Source organism: Thermobia domestica, chromosome 10 (assembly GCF_964235325.1).
Source record: "Thermobia domestica chromosome 10, izTheDome1.hap1.1, whole genome shotgun sequence".
Classification (NCBI taxonomy): Eukaryota; Metazoa; Arthropoda; class Insecta; order Zygentoma; family Lepismatidae; genus Thermobia; species Thermobia domestica.
Window position 1 is genome coordinate 170501980 of NC_137463.1, and position 27132 is coordinate 170529111.

At 37.1% G+C, this 27132-nt stretch overlaps 1 protein-coding gene across 1 annotated transcript in view; it reads right to left on the reverse strand.

Annotated features, from left to right (window-relative positions):
• LOC145661670 (uncharacterized) overlaps positions 1 to 27132 on the reverse strand; it is a 124552-nt gene that overhangs the window by 45515 nt on the left and 51905 nt on the right. Inside the window, exons 7-8 of the mRNA XM_081726996.1 lie at positions 7060 to 7159; positions 5267 to 5422 (exon numbers count right to left, since the gene is read on the reverse strand). Of these exons, the coding sequence (XP_081583122.1) occupies positions 5267 to 5422; positions 7060 to 7159 (256 nt within the window). The remainder of the gene's footprint in view (positions 1 to 5266; positions 5423 to 7059; positions 7160 to 27132) is intronic.

Genomic DNA, 27132 nt, shown 5'->3' on the forward strand with positions numbered 1-27132 from the left:
TGCTGAAGAGCTTGACATTCAACCACAATTTGAGAATGAACCAAAACTCCGATCTAGAAAAGTCAAACGACAATTTTTATATGAATCTGAAGACGAACCGATTAATGATCCATACAGTGCGTTTAAATGTCACTTCTATTTTTGCACATTAGACACAATTATCTGTTCCCTGAATGAAAGATTTCAACAACTGAAGCAGCACAGCGAAATATTTGGGTTTTTGTATGACATCCATCCAATAACGGACAAAGAGTATTTACTAAAGTGTTGCAAGGACTTACAACTATCTTTAACAGACAAAGATCACTGTGATATTGACGTATTTCAGTTAAATCAAGAGCTCTTACTTTTACCTTCATTTCTCGGTTCCGAAAGTGGGAGCAAACCGTTGCAAGTAGGCCTACTTACATATATTTGCAAGAACTCCATTATTGGGTTATTTCCAAATGCAAGTATTGCTTTAAGAATCTTACTAACTATTCCTCTAAGTGTAGCTTCAGCAGAAAGAAGTTTCTCCAAGTTGAACTACCTACGACCAACGATGACGCAAGAGCGTCTTGTAGGCCTTTCTATGATGTCTATTGAATGTGATGTTCTGTGTGAGCTTGACACTGATACTTTAATCAAAGACTTTGCAGAGAAAAAGGCACGAAAAGTTAACTTTACTTAGCATTGTAAACAAGTCAAAGGACAATTTGCATTAAAACTGTATAAAGATATAAAATTATATTACTGGTTGTATTATTTGTAATACGAAATCTTTGTACAATGCTGTTACAAAATATATTTGTATGTTCTTTTGTCCATATATGTGTTCTCTTTCGCAGTTAACAAGGTTGTTTATGTATATATGTGTAAATAAATGCTGTATCGCATCATCAATCTTAATTTTATATAAATCATTGTTTCTTGAATCGTTCTGTAAATTTCTAATCAGTGACGTAGAATATTTTGCATGCTTATGTGTAAATAATTGTTTCGTACATCGTTAGCCAAAACTTACTCTGTGTATTTAACTGACAAAAGTTAAGATCTTACTCAGTTTGATAATTGATTTTTATAGTTATAGTTATAGAGTTCAAGGAGTTATCCTTTAAAAGCAGCTATCTGTAAGGTAGCATAGCAAATTTAAACTCAGTAATACCAATGGGTTGTAGGGGGCGCCATATGGATTCTTTGCACGGGTGATATTTTCCCCTTCCGCCGGCCCTGTCGGTAAGGCAGCTATTTCCACGTAAATGACAGATTTTAATGGCGTATGAATTAAAATATTAAGCTCTAGCATAGAATAATGAATACCTAGATTATTCATTTCTCTATAGCTGTAGCCTCAAGTGTTAATTCGTAGGCCTAATTTTGTAGTTTTGATTCTAAACAAATTCCTTTCAAAGCTATCATGATTACTTGCACTTGTCAGGGACTAATATGCCAATTATCGCATATTTCGCATTCTCGACAGCTGCCCAAAAGTGAAATACAGATCAAAAATTTTTTCCCACATATTTATCAAAGATTTCACAAATTTCTCTTGGTAAGTCTTTACTTTGGCCATTTCATTCATTTTCTTCGATTCTTCTATTCGGTGATTTGATCTTACGGTTCCGGTTTCGAGAACTTGCCTGTTAGCCCCTATATATAGGTTAGTAGCTAGGTTGGTTCCTTTCTGTACCAAAGTTTAATATTTAATTTGCATAGTATTGCTGAGCAAGTGAAGGCGGATTAAAGCTCCACAGGGGACGTTGTTTTCTGTCTTCGTTACGAATCGGTTCATTGGACGATTCATTGAATGAAATGGCCAAAGTAAAGACTTGCCTTCCTCTCAATTCATATAATGCCATTATTGTACCCACTATGAAAGGTTCATGAACAACTTCTGTATAGTTGAACAATGAGAGCCATTACATAACATACAAACTGTATTTTTCATATGACCGTCTCGTAATTTTCATAAAATTCTTATTATATTAGTAGGTTTTTTACTATTTATTTATTTATTTATTATTATTTTTATGGTTATACTTGGACGAGAGGATTTGCTTCGTAACTGAGTAACCATTTTCGCAGTTGGAAGCATGTAGGAGAGACAGCGAGTGTATAACAAGAGAGATATAGGGCGCCGAAAGCTTAGTTAAATGTACGCAAATGTTGAAATGCATACAATGTACAGAACTCTATTTAAGCGTGCCTATAAGATAGTAATCTTCCATTTTTATTTTTACCACATTACTTTAATTAGGGCTATCTACCTTGGGTGTATGTTATAAATTGGTATTTCATAGTGACATAATATTTTTTTCCTGTAAATTTTTGTCATGTTGTTCAACTTCACAACTTCTTTCCTTGTCATCCTTGCAAGTGTTAACTTTTGGTATAGATTAAGAACATGGTGACAATATTTCGAAGATTTAGTGGTAAAATCTATAGATTTATAAAGAAAGAGTAACATCTAAGGAACTTCATTACTAGCGCAATATAGTAGAAATAGTCCAATCAGTATGCCTGTAACTGAAGCAATGCATATTGCGACAACAACGACAGCTATAGTGTCATTCATGTGTAATCTACAATACAGGAAGCATTTATACTAAATATGAACTCTCTTCCAAAGCAGTTTTGAGTCATATTATTATAAATAGCGCTCCCCTCAATACCTTCGGTGTCCTAACATTGTTGCAAGTTTAATACTTACGCGTGCAATTAAGTTCCTAAGCTACTTCGCAACAGTGTCGTCAGCGCCCTAACCACCAGTGCTACTGTTCTCCGGGGATCAATAAATAGAACGTTGCCAATAGTTTAGTGGTTTTTCTGCTGTTACGGGTTCATTGTGTGCATAAGACAACACACATACACTCTTTTATATACAGTATAACCTCGTTAACACGAACTCGCTTAAGCCGAACACTCGGTTAGGACGAACAAAATTTCGGTCCCGGCATTGCTGTACGTTATCTTATAGGAAGTTTTATCGGTTAACACGAATTTCGGTTAGCACGAATTACGAACTAATTTTTAGTCCCTGGAGTCAGTAAAGGTTTTGATTTAACACGAACTTTCAATCCTTTGTTCTTGTTTTTTCAGATCATTTTTCTTATTTCAGATTTCACTCCAGATTACACTATTTATACAGACGAAAATTTCCTTGTAAATAAGAGAAAAACCAGAAACAGGCATCTTCCCTCTCTTATGAGGTGTTCATTCTGTCCTCCGTCAAGCGCTGAACATGAGCTACCCTGCTAGCGGAGTTATCAATTTTATAACTTGACCTGGATTTTCTGCGTGGAAACTTTTTTTTTTTTTTTTTAATCTTCGAAGATAGAATAATAAACTTACTATAGTGTTTTCACTTTTCGGAGGATGTTACCGAGACCGAAACTAGTCTCGATCTCGATCTTAACTCGAATTTGAGACCGAGGAGTGTTTTTCGAAATCGAGACGAGACCGAAACTCAGTCTCGTGTCGATACCATCTCTAGTGTTTTCTATGACATACATAATATACTGTAGTGGTATGTATAGTCTGTATACTGTAGTGCGTATGTATGAAGAAAATGTATTCGAATAATAAATTTTGAGTCCCCGGTTAACACGAATTCTTTTAACACGAACTCCTGATTTTTCAGTCCTTTGGAATTCGTGTTAACGATGGTTTACTGTATATAGGTATTGCATTTAGGCTCTGCTCTTGTTAATCTGCGCGTGAAAGGTCCGAAATGACAGGTATTTGCACGTACGTCAAAGCTAAAGCTGTTGGCATACATGCAAGAAACTGTTGTCATTTTATGGTTACCCCATATTGTCAACCTGTACGATATATTTATCTTTAATATAACTGGAAAGTCATTCATCTAACAAACCAACAAAAACAATAATAAAAACAATAAAAAGCTTGTTAATTTTTTTCTAGTATGCGAAATTCTTCCTTCTTTTGTTATCAATTTTCCATGTTCCACCACGTTGAGGCGTTGGAGTGAAGTGCGGATAAAAAGCTAATTTGACGAAGTGTACACTATTTAGTGTGCACTCCATTTGCAGACTTCGAGTGTGCATCCTCGAAGTGGTACTATGCACTTTTGGACACGGCCTTAGTCTCATTCTGTTAATTTGTCCGTAAATTTTGTATTTCGGGGCCATCATCTTCGGCAGTTAACTCTTATTATATTACGCAGTCGTCTTTGAGATGCACTCATAGATTTTAACCCTAGTATAGCACTTGTGACGAGCTTACACTTCATAACATGAAGACCTGTACTAGTTTCCTACATTGTGAAAAATTCATTCGACATTGAAATTTAATATTATAGACTATACAGTCCTCTTTAGTGTGCACTTACTGATATTAACTACAAAATTATCATTGTTATAACGAACTATTCTTCATCAGTACCGGTGTCTTGAAATCAATATCATGCAATGTTGGCATTGTGTTATAGTCCTACATTCTAGCTGATTTGCAGATGAGATAATGTAATATCTGAAAGGTCTGTTTCTTGCGATATGATCGTGCATGATGGACTGTTCTAACATGTTCACTAGCTATCAGCACCAAACGTTTAAATTGCGAAGTTTTTGATCATCTCCTTACATCCCAACTTAGTCCCTAGTTACTTTCATTTCTTCCTAAAAATGAAGGGGTTGCTCAGGAACTTCCAAAGTGATGATGCGCTTAATGAAGTAGTAGCTTCATGACTTCAGTTCTATATTCTACATCGACACTGAAAAGCTTGTACCTCATTATGATAAGCGCTTCAATAAGAATGGTGGTAGGAAAGAAGTGTTGTTTAATATTATCGTTAATGAAGTTTTCGTATTTTGTTTACATTGAAATGTATACAATCGATCTTTAGTTTCTGGACAATTCTCGGGCTACCCATTCTTCATAACTTCGATATTGCGTAAAGACGTAAAGCAATAATAAAACAATATTATTTCTTTTCAAATGATTGTGATATGTTGAGAGAAAGTGGCCATTTTTGAAGGCACTCCCTTGCTTTTGTGTCATTTTAATTAACAAGAGAAAGAAAATTTTTCAATCATCAGAAAATTGTTCGCAGAATGAAACCCACAAGCGTATAACATCAGTATTACTGAAGTTTCTACCACAAAGTAAATCATTAGTATTCCTATTATAACATCTTTACTATATTACCAAACTTTTCAGCTGAACATCGTTATTTGAATTCATAATTAACAAAAAAGACCGTGTTAAGAAAGATAAAGAAAAAAGAATAACAAACGAAATGGAGTTAACATGTAATTAGTCAAAATACCTCCGTCAATCCAAATAGCAGGCTTGTTCTTTCTGGTATCCTTTTGAGAGATTTTCACCAATTTCATATCTCGACCCTCAGATGACTTTCCTATGACCATGGTACGGCATATGTCTGGATATGTGGTATTCACATAATCCATGAACGAGTATATATCTGCAGAAGATAAAAAAGGTAAACTTAACCATTTATAATTAAATGAAATAGAATATGTATTCTTCATTATTTGCATGTGCTTTACTACTCAGTAAGTCTTAATTATCAATTAAGCTTTCAACTGACGATCTCTCCAGGCTATGGATGTTCAATCTTTTACTGTCGTGAGGCATGCAAAGTTTTGTATGTTGTTTTGCTGGTGGCGTATGTTTACTTATTTTCCTTTTTCGAGACACTAGACGCACAGCTCGTTGCGGCTCTTGAAAGGAATAACACCGACAAAAGAAAGCAAAATTTTACCGCTACAAGCCAAGAGAAGAAGACTAATCTAATGTGTTAATTCCTGTTTACACCTTTCTCAAGATGAATGTAACTCTCTTCTCTTAGCTTGCACCGATAAACTTCCTTCAAGAGTTATCCACCATTGCGTGCACTACTCTGTCAGTTTCCGAGAAAATACTCTACCGGTTCCTGTCACACTTGTTTATTAGTTCTCGTAAATTCTAAAGTCAAGCAATGTTGTGTCAAATGCATGAAATGTACAGGTTGTCCACAAAGTCCTGTTACCCCTGAAAATAAGTAACATAAACCACTTACGTACGTAAATAACTACACAGAAAGAGCTGAATGATATGAAAAACAATGTTTTCGAGAAGTTTTATTGAGATAGGAAACATTAAATGTCCAAAGGGTCAGTCTGTCGACCATTATTCTTATGACAAAGGATAATATGCCGCCAGGTTCTGTGCGACATTTTGCGGAGCATTGCAGGCATAACTTGAGTGGAATGTTATTCCACAGCTTCTGTCAGTTTGACAGTGGTATCGTAACGATTTTGTTCAACGATGCCCTTTATGAACCCTCAAAAGCACTATCACGGGCGGTGAGGTCTGTGCTTCGTGGTGGCCAGGCAAGTGGTGCGGGCAGATCAGGATTATTACGACCAATCCAACGCCCAGGAAAGATTTCTGTAAGATATTTGGGTACTGCGAGGGCATAATGGGCAGATGGTCCATCATGCTGAAACCATTGAGATGATAGAAAGGTATTTATATTACCTCGATGACTGAAACGAACATTGTTCTTTGATTCCGTGTTTACATTAGGATTTATCAAGGTGTAACGGGATTTTCTGGCTACCCTTGTAGCAAAATCGCGGATTCCTACATTTGCTCTGATTATGATTGAAAATATAAATGAATGACAATTTCTATATTGCAATAAACTAGAATTCCAAGTATGAAGATTAAAATTAATAGACCTAATTAAAGTTAAAGAGAAACGATGGTGAGATCACAGTTTCTAGGTACGTATTTTACAAATGGCTACCTAGCACAGAAATAAAATAAATATCTAATAAAGTTAGTATCTTACAGATTCTCCTTTAACTATCACAAACACATTGAATAATTTATATAGAATTCATAGTTCAAATTACGAGTAACGAATCAAATTTGATTTCATAAGTGTTCACAATATTCAGTGCAATATTATCTAAGATACAGTGTAATATAATTCAATTTAGTGTTAAGTTCTGAAAATTACTAAATTGTTATAGTTGTGCCACCAGTAGCCTATTTAAAATGTTAAAATTAAGATTTTAAATACCAAAACGTCTTAATTAAATTCCATTTTACCTTTTAATCTGTGATATTTATCCCAAGTTAAACGATGGCCATATTTTGGTTCAAGTTCGCTGTTTTCATCTTCGTCCACTGCAAACTCGTCAATAATTTTCTGTAAAGAATCAAAAAAAAAAAAAAAAAGTTACCAATAGCACTAAAAGAGATAAGATAACTAATTAAAGTTTTAATGATCAAATGGACCATGCACTAGTAAGAAACGCATTTATGTGCAAGCAACGCAAAGTGTTTAAGCGGTGAAACGGATATCATAGGAAAAAGAGCCCAGAAAGTTTCTAATTCATAGACCGCCTGACGCTAGAGGTCTTCAAGGGGTTCGGGCCGAGCCCGCGGGCCAGATTCGGGCCTACGAAGCATATATCACTTCTGGCCCGGGCCGGGCTCGGGCCGTAAAATTTTAAATATACAACCATATTTTTCGGTCCTTTTCGGGTCTAACTTTGTAAATATACTGTACAACGATAATTGAACTATTCTTTCTGGATAACTTTTAAAGCACAACTGCAAAACTAAACCTGTAATTGCTGTAAATAAAAATCCAATTTTGCGTTAATTATTAATTTTCTGTAATTCGGGCTCATTTGATTATCAGTCGAGTTCGGGCCTATATACTAAAACATGTTTCGGACTAGGGTCTGGTCTCACATTGTAAGTTCACGGGCCGGCCGGGCCCAGTCTAAAAATTCTGGCCCGTGGAGACCTCTACCTGACGCTACGCAAGCCCTGTCAGGCTTAATAACACGATCTCGTGGTGACAACTCTACGCAATCTGGTGGCCGTCAGAGATCATTGTAACTATAATCATCACTTGCACACACGTTGATGGTATGCAAGTGTAGGAACTTACGTCGACATCACACTATTCCAGGTGTTTAGTTTCATTTTGTCAGTCAGTGTATTATTATTGTTAATGAAAATTTGAGAATTCAACACTGTATCTGAGATTGAAGACGGATAAAGACAAAAAAGCACTTATAACTAACGAGCAGGAAGGAGAGGAGAGTGAAGTATGTAGGGTTTACGAAGGGGGCGTCAAGTAAATAAGATTGGTATCACTCGTATAGACCTACGTTTCAGATAAACTAAAAAAGGACCATTAAACTCAAATTAAATCAAGGGGGGCGCAGTGGCTCAGTGGTAGATCGTTCACCTCCGGTGCTTGGGGTCACGGGTTCGATTCCGGCTCGCGCCGTGTGGACTTTGTGGTGGACAAACACCGTGCTCGTGGGTTTTCTCGGGGTTCTCCCGTTTCCTCCCACTTTCTTCATTCCACCATTTCACTCATCTCTCATCATCACCGTCTCCTTTAGCCTAACCGGCATAACCGTGGGACGTAAAACTGAAAGATTTCATTTCATTTTTTTTCAAAATACATCAAATCTTCTTCAAGTATATTAGTGTACTCAGCGTGCGAATTAGGTAATTGATGAGTGAAGTGGGGGAATAAAATGACGTTCAGCTGGATACAAATGTCTGAAAGGTGAGAATAAATTACAATTGAGACAATGACGCCCTATTCTCCCCTACACACGAATATAATTATCTGATAACTGTAACAAACAAGAAACATGTTGAATCTATCAATTTAGCAACAATAACTATGTATTACTTGAAATACTCGTACCCAATAGAGTTGAGCATTTTGCACTTTTGTTGGGAATTCGATGACGACTAGTGCGGAAAAGGTGGCATTAGTGGCACCGACCTTACTAATTATTTCATTTTTTTTTTTTTTTTTTTGGACAACCCCTTACCCTGCAGTAGTATTGGGGATACTCTGCCGAACTCTTAATAATTCAATTTTGGGTCCCCATGCACTATACTGAATGAATTAGGGATGCTTTGGCCCGGGATTACGTCACCTATTGAAATTTTGCTTATGCTTATTCAGGGGCCATGCACGTTGGTGTAAATGAGTCAGAGGTACCTTGGCCAGACTATGACGTCATTGAATTGGGAGTATTGGATCAGAGGTCATGATGATTCTTTAAAATTACTAAAAATATGATCTTGATGATTCATTACGTTATGAAATAGTACAGGTTTACGAATGCTTTCGTTCCCTTTTATGGCATAAAATTTGGAGATTGTTATGCATGGACTAACACGGGTGCAAATGAAATCTTTAGTTTTACGTCCCACGATTATGCCGGTTAGGCTAAAGGCCCATACAGTAGAAGTGAACGCTCTACCACTGAGCCACCGCACCTCTACTGGTATGAATGAATTAGAGGTAGTTGGTTCGAGCTAATATGTTCGTTTGACGTCACTGAACTGGGATTTTTAGCTTGGAGCTTATGATGGCTTGTTTCGTTCCCTTTTATGGGTATAAAATTACCAAAACAAGGTTTGATCTCTTTCTTGATTACCTATTACAGTATGAATTAGTAGACCCCAGTAATAGTATAAATTAGTATTAGTATTAATATGAAACTCGAAAACTTTGGAGTTCCTCCGTGGCTAACCGGTTAGCGTATGCGCCTTTAACGTGGGAGACCAGGGTTCGATTCCCGGCAGAAGCTCATGCGGTTCGGATTGTTATCCCTTTGATGAGATGGACTAACACTGGTGCAAATGAAATCTTTAGTTTACGTCCCACGATTAGGCTAAAGGAGACGGTGACGATGAGAAAGGAATGAAAGTGTGGGAGGAAACTGGAGCATAATGTTATCCACCACAAAATTACTTTCGCGGTGTTTGAACCATGGACCCCATACAGCAGAGGTGAACGCTCTACCATTGAACCACCACCTCCCTTACTGGTGCGAATGAAGTAGAGTATTTGGTTTGAGCTAATGTGTTTGTTTGACGTCGGGCAGACCCTATTTTACTTTTGGGACCCCCACATGGACTATAATGAATGAGTTAGAGATGCTTTGGCCCGGGATTGCATTACCTATTGAAATTTTGCTTATGTTTACTCAGGGGGCAGGGATCACTTAGGACACATAAGATCACCTTGATCCACGTGACGAGGGGGGCCTCGTTCCCTTTGATGAGTATAAAAATATCAATTTCGGAAGGGTTTTTTTTTTTTTTTTTTTTTTAACTTATCCTATTATCTTTCACGAGACATTTTCGTTGTATAATAGAGTACAATGGTTTACTTTTTGGGAGTTATCGTTCCCTTTGGAGCCTTATTATGTTATATGGAGACGTATTTAAATTATTCCCTTGAATTTGATAAGTACTTTGTGATCCATTTTGTTCCGCTTCAGGGGTGAACCTTGCAATCGTCCCGAGTTCGATTCTTGGAAATGATGAATTTAATGTCCCCACCGATGATGAGAAATGAGAAAACATCATAAACTTACTTGCTTGCGGATTGAAGCAGAGATCTCACACATCAGAAATAAGAGCTGAGTTACCATGGCCCATTGAGAAGTTCAGTTTGTTGATTACTATGTCATGGTCCCGAGTTCGATTTTTTGTGTTAGTTTAAGAAATGTTGAGTTTAACGTCCCCTTGAAACGATGATGAAAAATGATAGGAGGAAACATAAACTTACTTCGTTGTGGATTGAAGCAGGAACCTCACTCGTTAGAGACAAGCGCTGAGCCACCGTGTCCCATTTGGTGTGAACAATTTTACCTATGAAAAGAATCATGGACATGTTATGTTACATTAAACATTTTTTCTGCTTGTTGTTACGCATACGAATTGTTGTGAGCTTGCAGAATCTGCTTTTACGAAGAGTATAATGTCAGTTCGTTTATTGAATATCTCTAAGAGGTGTAAAGGAGGAACGATTTCGGGCATGGTTAATAACATTAATTTATATCTTTTTTGTTCGCAGATTAAATAAAAATGATGAAAAAAAAAAGCTGCTTCGTGCATTGGCTTATAATCATATGTTTAGAAGCAAACGTCAGCTATATTGTGTTACATGTGCTTACGTATTCGTTGTCAGTATCATTGCATATTGAACATATACAGTATTTAATTGTCAATGGTTTACTTTGAAAGGATATATTTATTTTGAGATGAATAAAAGGGATGGGATGATGTGATTTTGGACCTAATTAGTATCTTTTCGTTTCCGTTCATGGATTAAATAAAAAGATGACTCTTTGCTTAAATCTGATTAGTTCATTGTTCGAGCGATTTTTAAACGCTAACTAAAAATAAAACTAAAAATAAAATCAAACTTTCTGGAACGAATTTTTTTTAAACTTAAAATTTTCGAACTCGAACCGAATTTGAAAACTAAAAAACTTTTCGAACCAAGTTTTCAAACAATTTTTTTTTCGAACTCAGAAAGTTTCAAACTTAAAACTTGCAAATCAAAATTTCAAACTAAAAAGTTTTCGATCTAAAATTTTGAACTAAAAAAAAATCGAACTCAAAGTTCTCACTAAAAATTTCGAACTCAGAAAGTTTTAAAATCAAAATTTGAAACTCGTTTCGAATTAAAAATATTTTCGAACTACAATTATCAAACTCAAACTTTTCGAAAATCTTAACAGAGATTGAAAGTGATCACTCGTTTCGCGAGCCGTAAGCCGTAACTTTTAGTAATGTAACATAGTTTACGGTTTAAGATTTATATTGTCTTGAGAACGATTGAGTTCGTTTATGTAATGAACCCGTTGGCCAGCCATAGCCTGATTTCACATCGTAGCTCATGAAAGCAATCTTGTTGTAGTTGTGTAGCCGTGACCATTTTTTCTGGACATAGCCTGTACGATCACCAGGAATGAAATACTACTTAGTTTAGCGACCATTAAGACGTGAAATAAGATGAAATCTGAACCATCAAATGTTAAGACATCCTGCGATAGAACAAACGAAAATGTGTGTTTCCTTACCTGGAGTCGAACCCCGTATCGATTAGAACTTTAAGAAAAGGACATATTTCGTTTAGCACAGCGATTCATATCTTATGAGCTGGGAACTTGGACCTCAAAATCAACGTCTGCTTAGTTGTTAAAAGCAATGAATCAATTTTCCATTTACATTGCCAAACACTTTAAAATATTAAGTCAGCTTCTGTCATATTGAAATTGCATTAAAAAAAAATCACATGCGAAGGCGAAGATGACGAAAGAGAGGAGCGGCTTCTTGCACAAGTTTCGTAACGAAATGAATTTCATTACTTCAGTATCATAGTTTCTTTGTCATAGATGAAGAATGCAGAATTTGCAGTTTTTCTTTATAACATCATTCAGCTCTGTCATATTGCATTCTCTCTCTTTAAATTGTGTTACTGTTGCTTAGTTACTAAGATATCAGTCCTGTGTTTGTAACATTGAACTTGTCATTTACTGCAATAGTGATTACCGTGTTACCTAGTGATGCTATAATGTTGCATTGAATCCAATTTTTCTGGTGCAAGAGGTTTTCAGTTCGATTCCTTTAGAGTGCTTCCCGTCGTTCTTATAGGATTATCAGTTACTTATTTCATGAAAGATCGTGCCAGTAGTGAATGATGCTACATTGAATTCAATTTACTATGGTGGAAGAGCTTCCCTCATAAGATTGTAAATGAAGAAAAAAAAAACTGTTACGGCTTTCCTTGTGTAAAAGAAATGAACGATTTATCGTTTTGATCTCATATTGTTTTGTACCATGGTGCTGTAATACGAGTGATTTGTATTAAATAACATTCACAAGAAGATCGATTCCGGCTGGAAAACAATTTCATAAAAGTGAACAAGTGCATCTAATGCGAAAAGGATTCTAGTTTGATCCTGCTGACGTTCACTATTTTTAGTGAAGTTTTTATACGATAAAAGTATTGCACGAACAGTCTGTGCCTACTGCTAAAACTTAATTACATTTTCATTGAAATCAACATAAGTAATATATTTGTATTTAAAAAATGTAATCAGTATGTACTGTAATAAACAACATTGTGGTTTGTGTGTGTGTCGTGTGTGTGTGTGTGTGTGTGCGTGATGTTAGTCTAAACAACAGTCTTTTTCATGAATGGTTTTTAAATTATTGTTGTGGTATTTGCTCCTCGAGAAAAAACTGAGGCCTGCAAAATGATCTTCCTGAACTCAGTGACCTTGCTTGTTTCATGTTAAGTATATCATTATCTGTTTTACGTCGTGATGACTCAATGACAAAGGTGTGTAAGGTCGCTGGTTCGATCTTAGCTAACGCCAAGTTGCTTTGTAGTGAACAAAAAGCCGTGTGCGTGAGTTTTCTCAGGGTTCTCCCCCTATATTTAATCCATCATTACATTTATTTCTCATCATCATCGTCTTCTTTAGCCTAGTTAACATAACTGTAAGACGTAAAACTCAAAGATTTAATTTCATTTCTCTGAACCACCACGAGTGTTTTTTTGTTCTCTTGACAGTACCGAGGACGTAAATCTTGTGTTCCTAGACTGCATAAGACGTGAACGATAAAATCTGAACAACCATAAATGTTTTATGTTGACTTAACAATATCGAGGCTGTATAGGACGTGGACCTACAGTTCGAAATGAAATTCGAATCATCATAAATGTAGCTATAATCACCAAATATTTGTTTCTATTTTACGTATAAGATGGAAAGCGTTTATGTCCTTAGGCTGTATAAGACTTGAACGTACTTCTGTGGGTTGTGTACTTAAACCCGTAATAATAATAATAACGCCAAAAAATCGAACCTGGACTTAGCCACTGAAATCTCAAATGGGCTTAAGGAAAGATTTTTTTTTTGTTTTTTGTTGTTGTAATGCATTCAACCTGGAAAATGCTGATTAGCACCTTGACCTTCAAGTGAGAGGAGTGAGAGGTAAGGAAAGACTTCCGTGCTTGACGTCACATGAATGAAATTCTGTCCATCATAGCATTTTTCGTTCTGTGCTTTGATCAGTAAGCTGTTATTCGTTTCATACAAGTTCAAGTGTTAATGTGGCTAATATTTATTAAATCACATCTTAATGGTCGCTAAACTAAGTATTATTTCATTCCTGGTGATCGTACAGGCTATGTCCAGAAAAAAAAATGGTCACGGCTACACAACTACAACAAGATTGCTTTCATGAGCTACGATGTGAAATCAGGCTATGGCTGGCCAACGGGTTCATTACATAAACGAACTCAATCGTTCTCAAGACAATATAAATCTTAAACCGTAAACTATGTTACATTACTAAAAGTTACGGCTTACGGCTCGCGAAACGAGTGATCACTTTCAATCTCTGTTAAGATTTTCGAAAAGTTTGAGTTTGATAATTGTAGTTCGAAAATATTTTTAATTCGAAACGAGTTTCAAATTTTGATTTTAAAACTTTCTGAGTTCGAAATTTTTAGTGAGAACTTTGAGTTCGAATTTTTTTTAGTTCAAAATTTTAGATCGAAAACTTTTTAGTTTGAAATTTTGATTTGCAAGTTTTAAGTTTGAAACTTTCTGAGTTCGAAAAAAAAATTGTTTGAAAACTTGGTTCGAAAAGTTTTTTAGTTTTCAAATTCGGTTCGAGTTCGAAAATTTTAAGTTTAAAAAAAATTCGTTCCAGAAAGTTTGATTTTATTTTTAGTTTTAAAAATTTTAGATTTTCAAAATTTGTTTCAAAATTTTATTTGAAATCTTTTTGTTTGAAAATTTTTGTTTTAAATTTTTTTATTTGAAAATTTTAGTTCAAAAAAAATTTTTTTTTCGTTTAGAAAAGTTTAAATTTTTTTAGTTTGAAAATTTTTAGTTTCAGCGGAACCGTTTCGAAAAAGAATCGGAGCAGTTTAGATTTTCAAAATCTGGCAACATTGTTTTCATCAATGAAGCGCTTACTGATCAACAAACGCAGAGCGTTTAAAAATCGCTCGAACAATGAACTAATCAGATTTAAGCAAAGAGTCATCTTTTTATTTAATCCATGAACGGAAACGAAAAGATACTAATTAGGTCCAAAATCACATCATCCCATCCCTTTTATTCATCTCAAAATAAATATATCCTTTCAAAGTAAACCATTGACAATTAAATACTGTATATGTTCAATATGCAATGATACTGACAACGAATACGTAAGCACATGTAACACAATATAGCTGACGTTTGCTTCTAAACATATGATTATAAGCCAATGCACGAAGCAGCTTTTTTTTTCATCATTTTTATTTAATCTGCGAACAAAAACGATATAAATTAATGTTATTAACCATGCCCGAAATCGTTCCTCCTTTACACCTCTTAGAGATATTCAATAAACGAACTGACATTATACTCTTCGTAAAAGCAGATTCTGCAAGCTCACAACAATTCGTATGCGTAACAACAAGCAGAAAAATGTTTAATGTAACATAACATGTCCATGATTCTTTTCATAGGTAAAATTGTTCACACCAAATGGGACACGGTGGCTCAGCGCTTGTCTCTAACGAGTGAGGTTCCTGCTTCAATCCACAACGAAGTAAGTTTATGTTTCCTCCTATCATTTTTCATCATCGTTTCAAGGGGACGTTAAACTCAACATTTCTTAAACTAACACAAAAAATCGAACTCGGGACCATGACATAGTAATCAACAAACTGAACTTCTCAATGGGCCATGGTGACTCAGCTCTTATTTCTGATGTGTGAGATCTCTGTTTCAATCCGCAAGCAAGTAAGTTTATGATGTTTTCTCATTTCTCATCATCGGTGGGGACATTAAATTCATCATTTCCAAGAATCGAACTCGGGACGATTGCAAGGTTCACCCCTGAAGCGGAACAAAATGGATCACAAAGTACTTATCAAATTCAAGGGAATAATTTAAATACGTCTCCATATAACATAATAAGGCTCCAAAGGGAACGATAACTCCCAAAAAGTAAACCATTGTACTCTATTATACAACGAAAATGTCTCGTGAAAGATAATAGGATAAGTTAAAAAAAAAAAAAAAAAAAAACCTTCCGAAATTGATATTTTTATACTCATCAAAGGGAACGAGGCCCCCCTCGTCACGTGGATCAAGGTGATCTTATGTGTCCTAAGTGATCCCTGCCCCCTGAGTAAACATAAGCAAAATTTCAATAGGTAATGCAATCCCGGGCCAAAGCATCTCTAACTCATTCATTATAGTCCATGTGGGGGTCCCAAAAGTAAAATAGGGTCTGCCCGACGTCAAACAAACACATTAGCTCAAACCAAATACTCTACTTCATTCGCACCAGTAAGGGAGGTGGTGGTTCAATGGTAGAGCGTTCACCTCTGCTGTATGGGGTCCATGGTTCAAACACCGCGAAAGTAATTTTGTGGTGGATAACATTATGCTCCAGTTTCCTCCCACACTTTCATTCCTTTCTCATCGTCACCGTCTCCTTTAGCCTAATCGTGGGACGTAAACTAAAGATTTCATTTGCACCAGTGTTAGTCCATCTCATCAAAGGGATAACAATCCGAACCGCATGAGCTTCTGCCGGGAATCGAACCCTGGTCTCCCACGTTAAAGGCGCATACGCTAACCGGTTAGCCACGGAGGAACTCCAAAGTTTTCGAGTTTCATATTAATACTAATACTAATTTATACTATTACTGGGGTCTACTAATTCATACTGTAATAGGTAATCAAGAAAGAGATCAAACCTTGTTTTGGTAATTTTATACCCATAAAAGGGAACGAAACAAGCCATCATAAGCTCCAAGCTAAAAATCCCAGTTCAGTGACGTCAAACGAACATATTAGCTCGAACCAACTACCTCTAATTCATTCATACCAGTAGAGGTGCGGTGGCTCAGTGGTAGAGCGTTCACTTCTACTGTATGGGCCTTTAGCCTAACGGCATAATCGTGGGACGTAAAACTAAAGATTTCATTTGCACCCGTGTTAGTCCATGCATAACAATCTCCAAATTTTATGCCATAAAAGGGAACGAAAGCATTCGTAAACCTGTACTATTTCATAACGTAATGAATCATCAAGATCATATTTTTAGTAATTTTAAAGAATCATCATGACCTCTGATCCAATACTCCCAATTCAATGACGTCATAGTCTGGCCAAGGTACCTCTGACTCATTTACACCAACGTGCATGGCCCCTGAATAAGCATAAGCAAAATTTCAATAGGTGACGTAATCCCGGGCCAAAGCATCCCTAATTCATTCAGTATAGTGCATGGGGACCCAAAATTGAATTATTAAGAGTTCGGCAGAGTATCCCCAATACTACTCCTGCACCAACGGACTTAAAGTTTTTAAGTGTTTGGTTAGGCAACACGCACAGTACCAATGACAGAAAAGATACTTGTGGTCGTTTTTAGAGTTACCTGATGGCTATAATACAATTATTTTATTAAAAGAAATTTGTAGCAATGCCAGTAAATAATTTTAAAATGTTTATGAGTCGAAGTACAGCCATATTAGCTCAGTTGTTGGAATTAATGTCCAGATTTTGTTTGGAATGTCACGTTAACGATGATTATAGGCATAGCTCTTGATATAACACGATTTGTTTTTGGCAACACTTCGCTTGTTATGTACACCGACAGCAAATGCCATCTATCGGCAGGCTACACAATTTTGTGGTTGCTTACTTTGGCCACGCTCTTCGAGCGTCGTCGCAACGTCCGGCTCCGTCCAGAAGATTCGCGCACCTCCCGCTCGCCTCGTTGGCTCCAGAACCTACGACGACGTTTCTAGAATATTCTCGCTCAAAGTTCGGGGGTGGTATAAATATTGCGTATTTCGGCCAACCAATCCAACAGGCCAGTTTATTGCAGCTTAAGCTTTAACAGTTTTAGTTCGCTACTTTTTCTGTTAAGACAGAGAGTTTGTGCATTGTACCTAAACTTACAGTCTTCTTAGTGCGATACGAATCAGAGACATTTTGTATACTTTGGTTTCCAAGTTCGGAAGCAATGGAAAGCAAGATGAAGAAAAAGTCTCATAGCAGACCAACTCGGGAAAGTGTAAAACGAGGCTTATTTTGTACTCCAAGTGAAATGAGTAAAGTGCAGTTACCCACGTACGCTGACGTTGTGCGACATTATAATTGGTTTCGAAGTAGTTTATTTAAGTGGTGAGGAAAGTGTAACTAAATTACCAGTGACTGACATTTGTAAACTAGTTGGACAGAGTTGTACATATTTGACGTAAAGCAAGCATTCATGTAATTTCAGAAAAGAGAGTTTTTGACATGCTGAAAACATTTTCTAATAAGTGTCGCACCAAGGAAAAACATTTCAGTCGACAAGTACGGAAGCAACACTTCGTGCAGGTTTTGTTGCACGCGGAAAGGTCTCTTTTTGATATTGCGTCTTGCAAATGTAAAACCGCCGACGATTGCAACTGTGAGAGGAAACGCAAGATTCCAAAACGAGATTCAAGTTTCTTTTGGACCAGAGAACATCACGGAAAATGAGCATTGGTACCATTGACGTCCGAATAAGCAAATCTCTGTCAATGATGTTTTCCCGTAAAGTGAGCAGATTTAAGGGGCAGACAATCAAGAAAGGCGCTAGAACTGTTGAAGCAAGTCCATCAACTAGTGGGATTAGGCGTAGGCACAGGTCAAAGATACTGGCATCCTCAGGGAAATCCAGCGAAGCTGTTGAATCTGGAAGCACGTCGGGATCTGGTTTCGAGGAGCGACCAAAAAGGAAGCATAGCCTAAAGCGCATCTGTCTTCAAAGTACAGTGGAGGCAGCGTTTAGAACTGGAGCTTCAGATAGACAGGTTGCTTTGATCGCTTCTGCTATACTTCAGGACGCGAGACTCATAACGCCAGATTACAAAACTCTTGTTGTTCACAGATCTAAGGTACGAAGAGGAAAAGATAAACTGGTTGAGAAGATCCAGAAAAAAAGGCTCACCTAGGCCGGGCCTAGTAGGTGACAAGTATCTACTTCGACGGAAAAAATGATGCAACTCTTGTGCAAGAAAAAAATAAAGGCATACTACAAAGACGAGAAGTTACAGAAAAGCATATCACAATTCTACCGGAGCCCGCTTTAGAATACTTGGGTCATACCACACCTAAGTCAGGCACTGGCTAGGATATTGCCGCCTCTATATTGGAGCTTTTAGAGAAGAACCAGTATGACGTGTCAAGTCTTGAGGCAGTCGGCAGCGATGGTGAAGCCACAAACACAGGATGGGATAGCGGCGTAATAAGTCAGATACAAAGATCCCAAGGAAAGGAACTGCAGCATCTCATTTGTCTTCTTCATACCAACGAGTTGGCATTTCGACACCCGAATTGGATGGTGGGACGATCGAACCCAACGCTTTTTCCGGCCCCATCGGAAAGAAATTAAAGGATTGTGAACGTACACCGGTCGTCTCCTTTACAGCCATTGCTTTGAGTGGGTGTCTGAAATGGAAAAACCAGATGGTTTAAGCAGCGACCAGCATTATCTCTTTGAAGTTTTTACGGCTGTTGCTACAGAAATGTGTACTAACGATCTAGCAAACAGAAAACCAGGACCATTATCACATTCCCGATAGCTTACATTGACCTGTAGGATACTTCGCCACTACATCAGTACTGATGAAACTATTTCAAGTTTGTCTACTTTGCCAGTACATTATTAAAGTATACGCTTCCGTCTGGTTTTCAATACGGCGAAATCCTTCGTGCGAAATGGGCGCCATGCATCTGTTTAGCATAGTTAAGCTATCACGTTTTCTGCCAGAAAATCTACAACACATAGTTCATTCTGTTCTACAAACAAACGGATACTACGCTCATCATGAAAACCTGCTGATAGCGATGACAGCAGATGAAAATCCGCATATTCGAACTTTAGGCTGGAGAAGGATAAAAAAAAAGTGCCGCAACCCCAAAAGACTCCGAGATCAAGCCGCCCACGTCACTTCATTATTCCGAAATTAAACTTTACAGCTGAAAATTACTACGACATGATTAATTGGCCTAAATGTCTAACCGAGCCGCCGCTTGAAGAAAACATCCGAACTTCAGCTACTCTAACAACAACATTCCTTTGCTATAATCAAGCTGTGGAACGCACAGTGAAGCTGGTCTCCGAGGCTACGTCGAAAAAGTGCGGCCAGAACGCAAGAGTTATCTACGTTAGAGCGAAACTGAAGTCTGGAACAAGAATGCCCCGCTCCAAGACCAAGAAGAACTACGTGACCTAAGGTCAAAGGCCAACTGGGTGGGTGGGTGGTTGGTACTCGATGTGCAACCATTTTTCCGTGGTGAGTTCTGGGTTATTTTGTGTACAGAGCAAAATAAGCGAAGAGTTGCACAAATAAAATCGTGTTATATCAAGGGCTATGCCTATAATCATCGTTAACGTGGCATTCCAAAAAAAAAAAATCTGGACATTAATTCCAACAACTGAGCTAATATGGCTGTACTTTGACTCATAAACATTCTAAAATTATTTACTGGTATTGCTACAAGTTTCTTTTAATAAAATAATTGTATTATAGCCATCAGGTAACTCTAAAAACGACCACAAGTAGCTTTTCTGTCATTGGTGTTGTGCGTGTTGCCTAACCAAACACTTAAAAAAGTTTAAGTCCTTTGGTGCAGGGTAACGGGTTGTCTAAAAAAAAAAAAAAAAAAAAAAATTAAAAATCAGTATGGTCGATGCCACTAATGGCACTTTTTCCGCATTAGCCGTCATCGAATTTCCAACAAAAGTGCAAAACTCTCCACCCTAATGGTTAGCTCTGACATTCATCCTCGCTTCGAAGGATTACCCAACGATCAGGTTCTATGCGCAGTGTTACGGGATCTGTTAAATATTAATAGTGCTTATCTTAAGAAATCAGACTCTTTCTGTTCTATACAACACATCTTTTTTGAGTGTGTTTCATACTCCCGCATTTTGAAACTTTACAGTGACTATGTGCATAGTTACTTTGTACTTGGGTGCTCTTGATGCTAAAGCACCCTTGTCAAATTCATAATCATAATAGGAGTGAAGAACTCGTTAGAACTTTTGAAATAATATTTGTTGCTCTGTCAATATTCTTAAAAAAACGTCCCATTGTTTGGTCGGATAATGTTCTAAAGTTTTAGTATTTAAATTCCGCTTGCATTGTTCTCAGACAAAGAACTACAGAGCATCTTTTGTTTGTCTAGATTGAAACTGCCGAATTGCCGACATATCTAAGTAGAATATAAATCTTTCCTGAAAACTTAAACATATCCAATTACTTTATCATTGAATCTCTTTAATTGATGTGCCGTGTGCATTCATTTTAAAATTTCAATTTCCGGAAAGAAGGGTTTAGAATTTCTTCTGGAGAAAACGTTTAATTTATTCAATTTTGGGTAATTTCTCAAAACTTTGCTTTTTTTGGTACATTTTGCTTATAGTTGATATCCAAGTAAGCAAATATGGAATCCAATTTTACTATTACTATGATGACCTCTTCGGTCATACGTAATATTTCTAATCTTATATCTCAATCGATTTAAAGGGGCCGCGGTGGCTCAGTGGTAGAGCGTTCACCTCTGATGCTTGGGGTCCTGGGTTCGATCCCAGCCACCGCCAAGTGAACTTTGTGGTGGACAAACACCGTGTGCGTGGGTTTTCTCGGGGTTCTCCCGTTTCCTCCCACTCTTCATTCCACCATTTCATTCATTAGTCATCATCACCGTCACCTTTAGCCTAACCGACATAACCGTGGGACGTAAAACAAAGATTTCATTTCATTTCATTTTAATCGATTAACACATTCCAGATATTCAACTTTCAGTTTCCCATGTACAGTTTGCACTAGTGGAGAAATCAGACATTTTCACCCGGGAAGGAATATGAATTTTGGGACGATGTCTCTTATTTATGTACTATCGTTTAATAAAAAAAGGAAAGTTCACTGCCCGAATATTCATCCTTCGCTGTTAGGTAAGGCTGTACACCGATATTTAATGAGTGTTGCATACAGGCAATATGTTCTTAGAAACCGCGAGAGACGTTAATTTACCCCAACTCCTTGTAAATTCCTCTCCGAGCCGATATATATATATATATATATATATATATATATATATATATATATATATATATATATATATATATATATATATATATATATATATATATATATATTTATAAAAAAAGTGGCTTCCTACGAGCATAGATGTTCCGCATATTTGGTGGCTTTAAGTGATCCCTTTCTGTGGGAAAATCTGATGACAGACAGATACCTATACAGGGTTGGTCCTTAAAGTAGTAGGACTGATTTTTTCTTTTCTTTTTACAGACTGACGGCGGTTGGTCCACCTGTTGTTGGTTGAGGTGGGTCTAAGGAAAGACAGCAAGCAGCGCCAGTAGGCTGCCAGCCATAGCAGGGTAAAAATCGCTCGTCATCCTAACCTCTGCGAGTGACCCTCGTCACGCTGCGTCATGGCCAATCTTTTGGAACAGCGTTACGCCATCAAGTTTTGCGTGAAGCTCGGTAAAACTGGGAAAGAGACTCATGAAATGGTCAATGGTACGGTGATAACGCCATTGGAAGATCGAGTGTGTTTGAGTGGCACAAGCTGTTTAGGGAAAGGAGAGGAGAAGTTGAAGATGCTGCATGGTCAGGATGACCTTCGAGCTCCAAAACGGAGGAAAACGTCGCAAGAGTGAAGAATTTGCTGGACAGTGACCGAAGATTAACTGTCCGCATGATTGCCGATGAACTTAGCATTGCTAAAACCCAAGTTCACGAAATTGTGCACGAATAATTGCAAATGAGGAAAATTTGTGCAAAGTTGGTGCCGCGAGTGCTGACAGACGAGCAAAAGGATGTTCGCAAACGGATCTGACAGGACCTTCTCGAAGAAGTGAGTGAAAATCCAAACTTGTTAGACAATATGATGACCTGGGATGAGACGTGGACATTTGAGTATGACCCTGCGATCACACGTCAAAGCACGGAATGACACACCCGAAATTCCCCATGCCTCGAAAAGGCGCGCACGACAAAATCAAAAGTGAAAAGCATGCTCATTTGCTTTTTCGATTCACAAGGAGTGATCCACAGGGAATTTGTTCCACACGGACAGACTGTCAAGGCAGTTTTTTATCTCCAGGTCCTGGAACGACTGAGGAAACGCATCGTCCGGGTCCGCCCAGCCATCGCCTATTCCTGGCGACTCCATCACGACAATGCGCCGAGCCACACAGCCTTCCGAGTGGTGGCGTATCTGGCCCAACATAACATTGCAACCTTGCCTCAGCCACCCTACAGTCCCGACGTTGCCCCACCAGACTTTTTCCTCTTCCCCCGCCTCAAAACCACCCTGAAAGAGCATCATCACTGCTCGGTGGAAGCATTACAACAGGCCGTGACGAGGCAGCTGAACAGCATTCCAGTTTTCGCCTTCCAGAAAGCGTATGAAAACTGGAAATCTCGCTGGCAGCGGTGTGTGGATGTAGGAGGATCATATTTTGAAGAATATTAAGCGTAGGTGTTATTTCTGTCAATATCTTATTTTTAATTGACTCAGTCCTACTACTTTAAGGACTGACACTCACATCCAGACACACATTATTTTGTTATTATTAAAGATACGTATACAATCCTTATTCTATTTAGAGGACCTGCTTCCCCTAGTGCACCTTGGTAAAGAGTTAAAACTTGCCTCCAAACAGTACATTCACACCAGTCTTAATATTCTAATGGTTTGCTCGTATTATTAACATTAACACCTGCTGATTTATTTTACTCCTGCATCCCCCATACTTAATGTCTGATTTACATCCTTGCATCAACATTTTTTAGTCAAATAAAAAAATGTGTTATGTTAAAATTTCAAATAATACGGACGTCGAAGAAAGGGTGTATAAAACAATACGAGCCCTTATCTGATCACTTATCACAAATGTTATACTACAGTTGCTTAATTCATTGGAGTTGAGCGTCCCTTTGAGCACTGAGAATATATGATCCAGGGCCTACTACTTAACGTGGACTACAAATTACTACTTGCGTAAGTATTCCTCACCGAAAATTTAAGCTAGGACTGTGTGTACGTAAAAAATCACGCCTTATGCCACTTGACCACGAAGAATCAAAAATATACGGCAATTAGGAGCTAGAACGAAAGTTATGTTTAGGAAGTAAATGAGAGAACTCAAAACATTTGTTTTATTTTTTGCAAGTTTAGAAACCTAAAATATTTAGATTAAGTTGTTCATAGTGAGTGCAATCCTTGGGGCAACATGATTCTGTTCCTACTTATGGTACAGGATACCTAGTTTGTTTCCCAGTAGACACCATGTGGTACAAATCTTACATTCAATTATGAGACCAAGTCCCATATAGCATCAGAACTGACAAAGTCAATAAATTCCAAACTAGCTAGTTAATTGTATGAATAACTAGCCTACATAACTAATAATAACTCCCCTCAAATGTTCTGCAGCCTTCTCAAATTTATACACAGCAAAATATTGCCTGAGTCGATTACTCATTTCTTCCTAGCGTCCTACCACTAGAACGTTAATGGTTTTGAACACTGTATTAATATTTTTAGAATGTATACACGAGATGGTAGTTTTAGATAAAAAGAAGTTGTTTTTTAATGTTGACCTGCGAACACTGAAGTCTAGCGTTTCAAGGGATCATGAAGCTGGTATTGAGAACTGGGCAACATGTCTCGTCAAATAATGTAATATTTTAAATAAAAATATATGCTGTAAATTGTTTAGATTTGTGTCGTTGGTTTTCTAAGACATCAGTCTATTCTTACATACAATTTGTTTACTGCGCAATAATTTCTTGTTCACAAGGCATCCTTAGAAACATCAGTGTTCTGTATGTAGGACGCTAGGAAAATATGCTACTTTCAACCAATTTTGCTGGTGTTCTTTATGTAGGACGCTAGGAAGATATGTGTTATGAAATTTATATAATTATCAATAGCGTCTACAACTTGGTCCATAGTTAGTGATATTAGAGCGAACCCATCCCTATAAATGGCGTGCTGCCCCTAAAGAAGAATGTAATTTTATACCCCTTCAAAATATTTGTAAGTCCCTCATAGCTGTTTGGGCTGGCTACAGGTCTGTCTAAATCAAAATTTCAATAAAAAAAATTCTGAATTTACAAAGTGTGTGCAGTGTCTTTCAAACACGGATGCCGCCAGTTTCTCAAGGCAATTAGATTCGGTTTTAAAATGTGGCGCGGCTGTACACGATTAAGTTATTGCCTTTGGTTTGGACCATACGAAGAAACAATGAGTATAATCCCGGAAGTGTAGGTGTAGGTGATTCTGTAATACTTCAATACGAAGAAAAAATGGTCGTGGGAAAATCAGTGAACTATCATTTTCTTTTTGATAACTTCTTTACATATCTCCCCATTTTGGCTGAACTGAAATAGTGGGATATAAACGAAACGGGTATAATCAGCTTGCTGAAGGAGGCTCCAATAGAATGTAATGAAACTATGGAAAAGAAACCTAGAGGGTCGTTTGATAGTTGCAAAGACCACGAAACAGAAATTACATTATGAAACTGGACTGACAATAGTGTGGTCTTCGTAGCTTCTAATTCTGTTGGGGTGGAACCACTCTCAAAAGCTAAACGTTGGTCTCAACCTTCAAAGAAGGCAGTGCAGATAGACCAACCATTTACTGTATGGTAAAATTGCACAATCAAAATATGGGAGGAGTCGATTGGATGGACCAAACTATAAGTCAATACAGAACTTCAATACGAGGGGAAAAGTTGTCTTGTTATGTATATGATTGATTTAGCAGTTCAAAATGCGTGGCTGTTACAGAAGAGAATCTTAGAACAAAAACTAGATCTGCTAAGTGTAAGAAGAAAACTTGATACATATTATCTTCAAAGCTACGGAAGAGATACTCGAAAGGGACACAAAAGTCATCCCTCTTCCCTTCCCCTAGCGCAAGACTCGAGATATGACGGGTATCAACACTATGTCATCCAATAAGAAAAGCAGACTCCTTATAATTGTCATATGAAACTACAAGAAAATGTGTAAAGTGCAATATTGGAGTACATGTCAAATGTCTCATTGATTTTCACGCGAAAATGTAAGATTTTAAAAGAAAACGAATTGCTTCCTATGAGAATATCTCAACCTTAAGCTTTATCAGTATATTATTTTCAATGTAGTGATGATCAATATAAGAAATATAAAGGAACCTTGTTTGCATTACTTTCGTGTTTTTATTGTATCTAGCTTTCGAAACGGACTTATTTTCCTAGCGTCCTATATGAAGGTCGCCCTCTAACTAAGCTTCCGCTAAACAAAATTTTGAAATAAGCTTGACATTGGTTTGAATGTAATCATTGTATCCCAAATACCTTCTGTATAAACGGGTTAATTACCAATTATTTTATTGTTATAATTCTTTTTTTTTTTTTTTAATTTCATGCTTTTCTTCGATATATGACATACAGAATAGTATAGGAATAAGTAACTTATGTATGAGCTTTGGGAGTTGATAAGATATACCTATTAGAGTGTAATATATAGAAATGCATCAAAGTGAAACCAACCCTTTTGCTTTCGAGCGACTAGAGGAGTTTGTTGATAGTGACCAAAAAAAAAAAAAAAAATCGAGATTTTAATTGATTTATATGTTTCATGGTCACCCACAGACTGACAAAGCAGTTTCTCCATATCTGTTCCTCTGTTGTTTCGTCCGTTCGTCCATATCTTATGTTCACTCGCGTAGGCGTATATCGTTTAACGAATCTGAACCAAATTTTAAACTTAAGATTTAAACAAGATTTTCAAGTTTTTCTTTTTAAAAAATTCTGCTTACCTTTAACAACAAGGGTAATTTAATGAGGAGTGAAAATTAAAAATTAAGTTTCTCAAAAAACGGCTCTATCGAGTTTGTTTTATAACCTGGTAACATATTATAAGCCGCTTCTCTAGGAAAAATTAAAAAGAAGAAACAATATGCTCTTTCAGGTGAGCTCTATACAGGCGACTTTTTTAAAAACTACTCAGGCGATTTTATTCATATTTCGTTAAAAGTAAGTTTCATTAACAATTCTATATTTTAGCATAATTCGATAACCATGAAAAACTCTACAGGGGATAATTTACTTCTTTTTTTTTTTGTCGGGTGATATCCTCAAGAACAACCCAAACAAATTTGTGTATATTTGATAAACAAATATTTCATTAACAACCCTTTGGTACCCCCACATTAATAATTTTCATTGGAAAAGCTCACACGGGGTAGTTGTTCT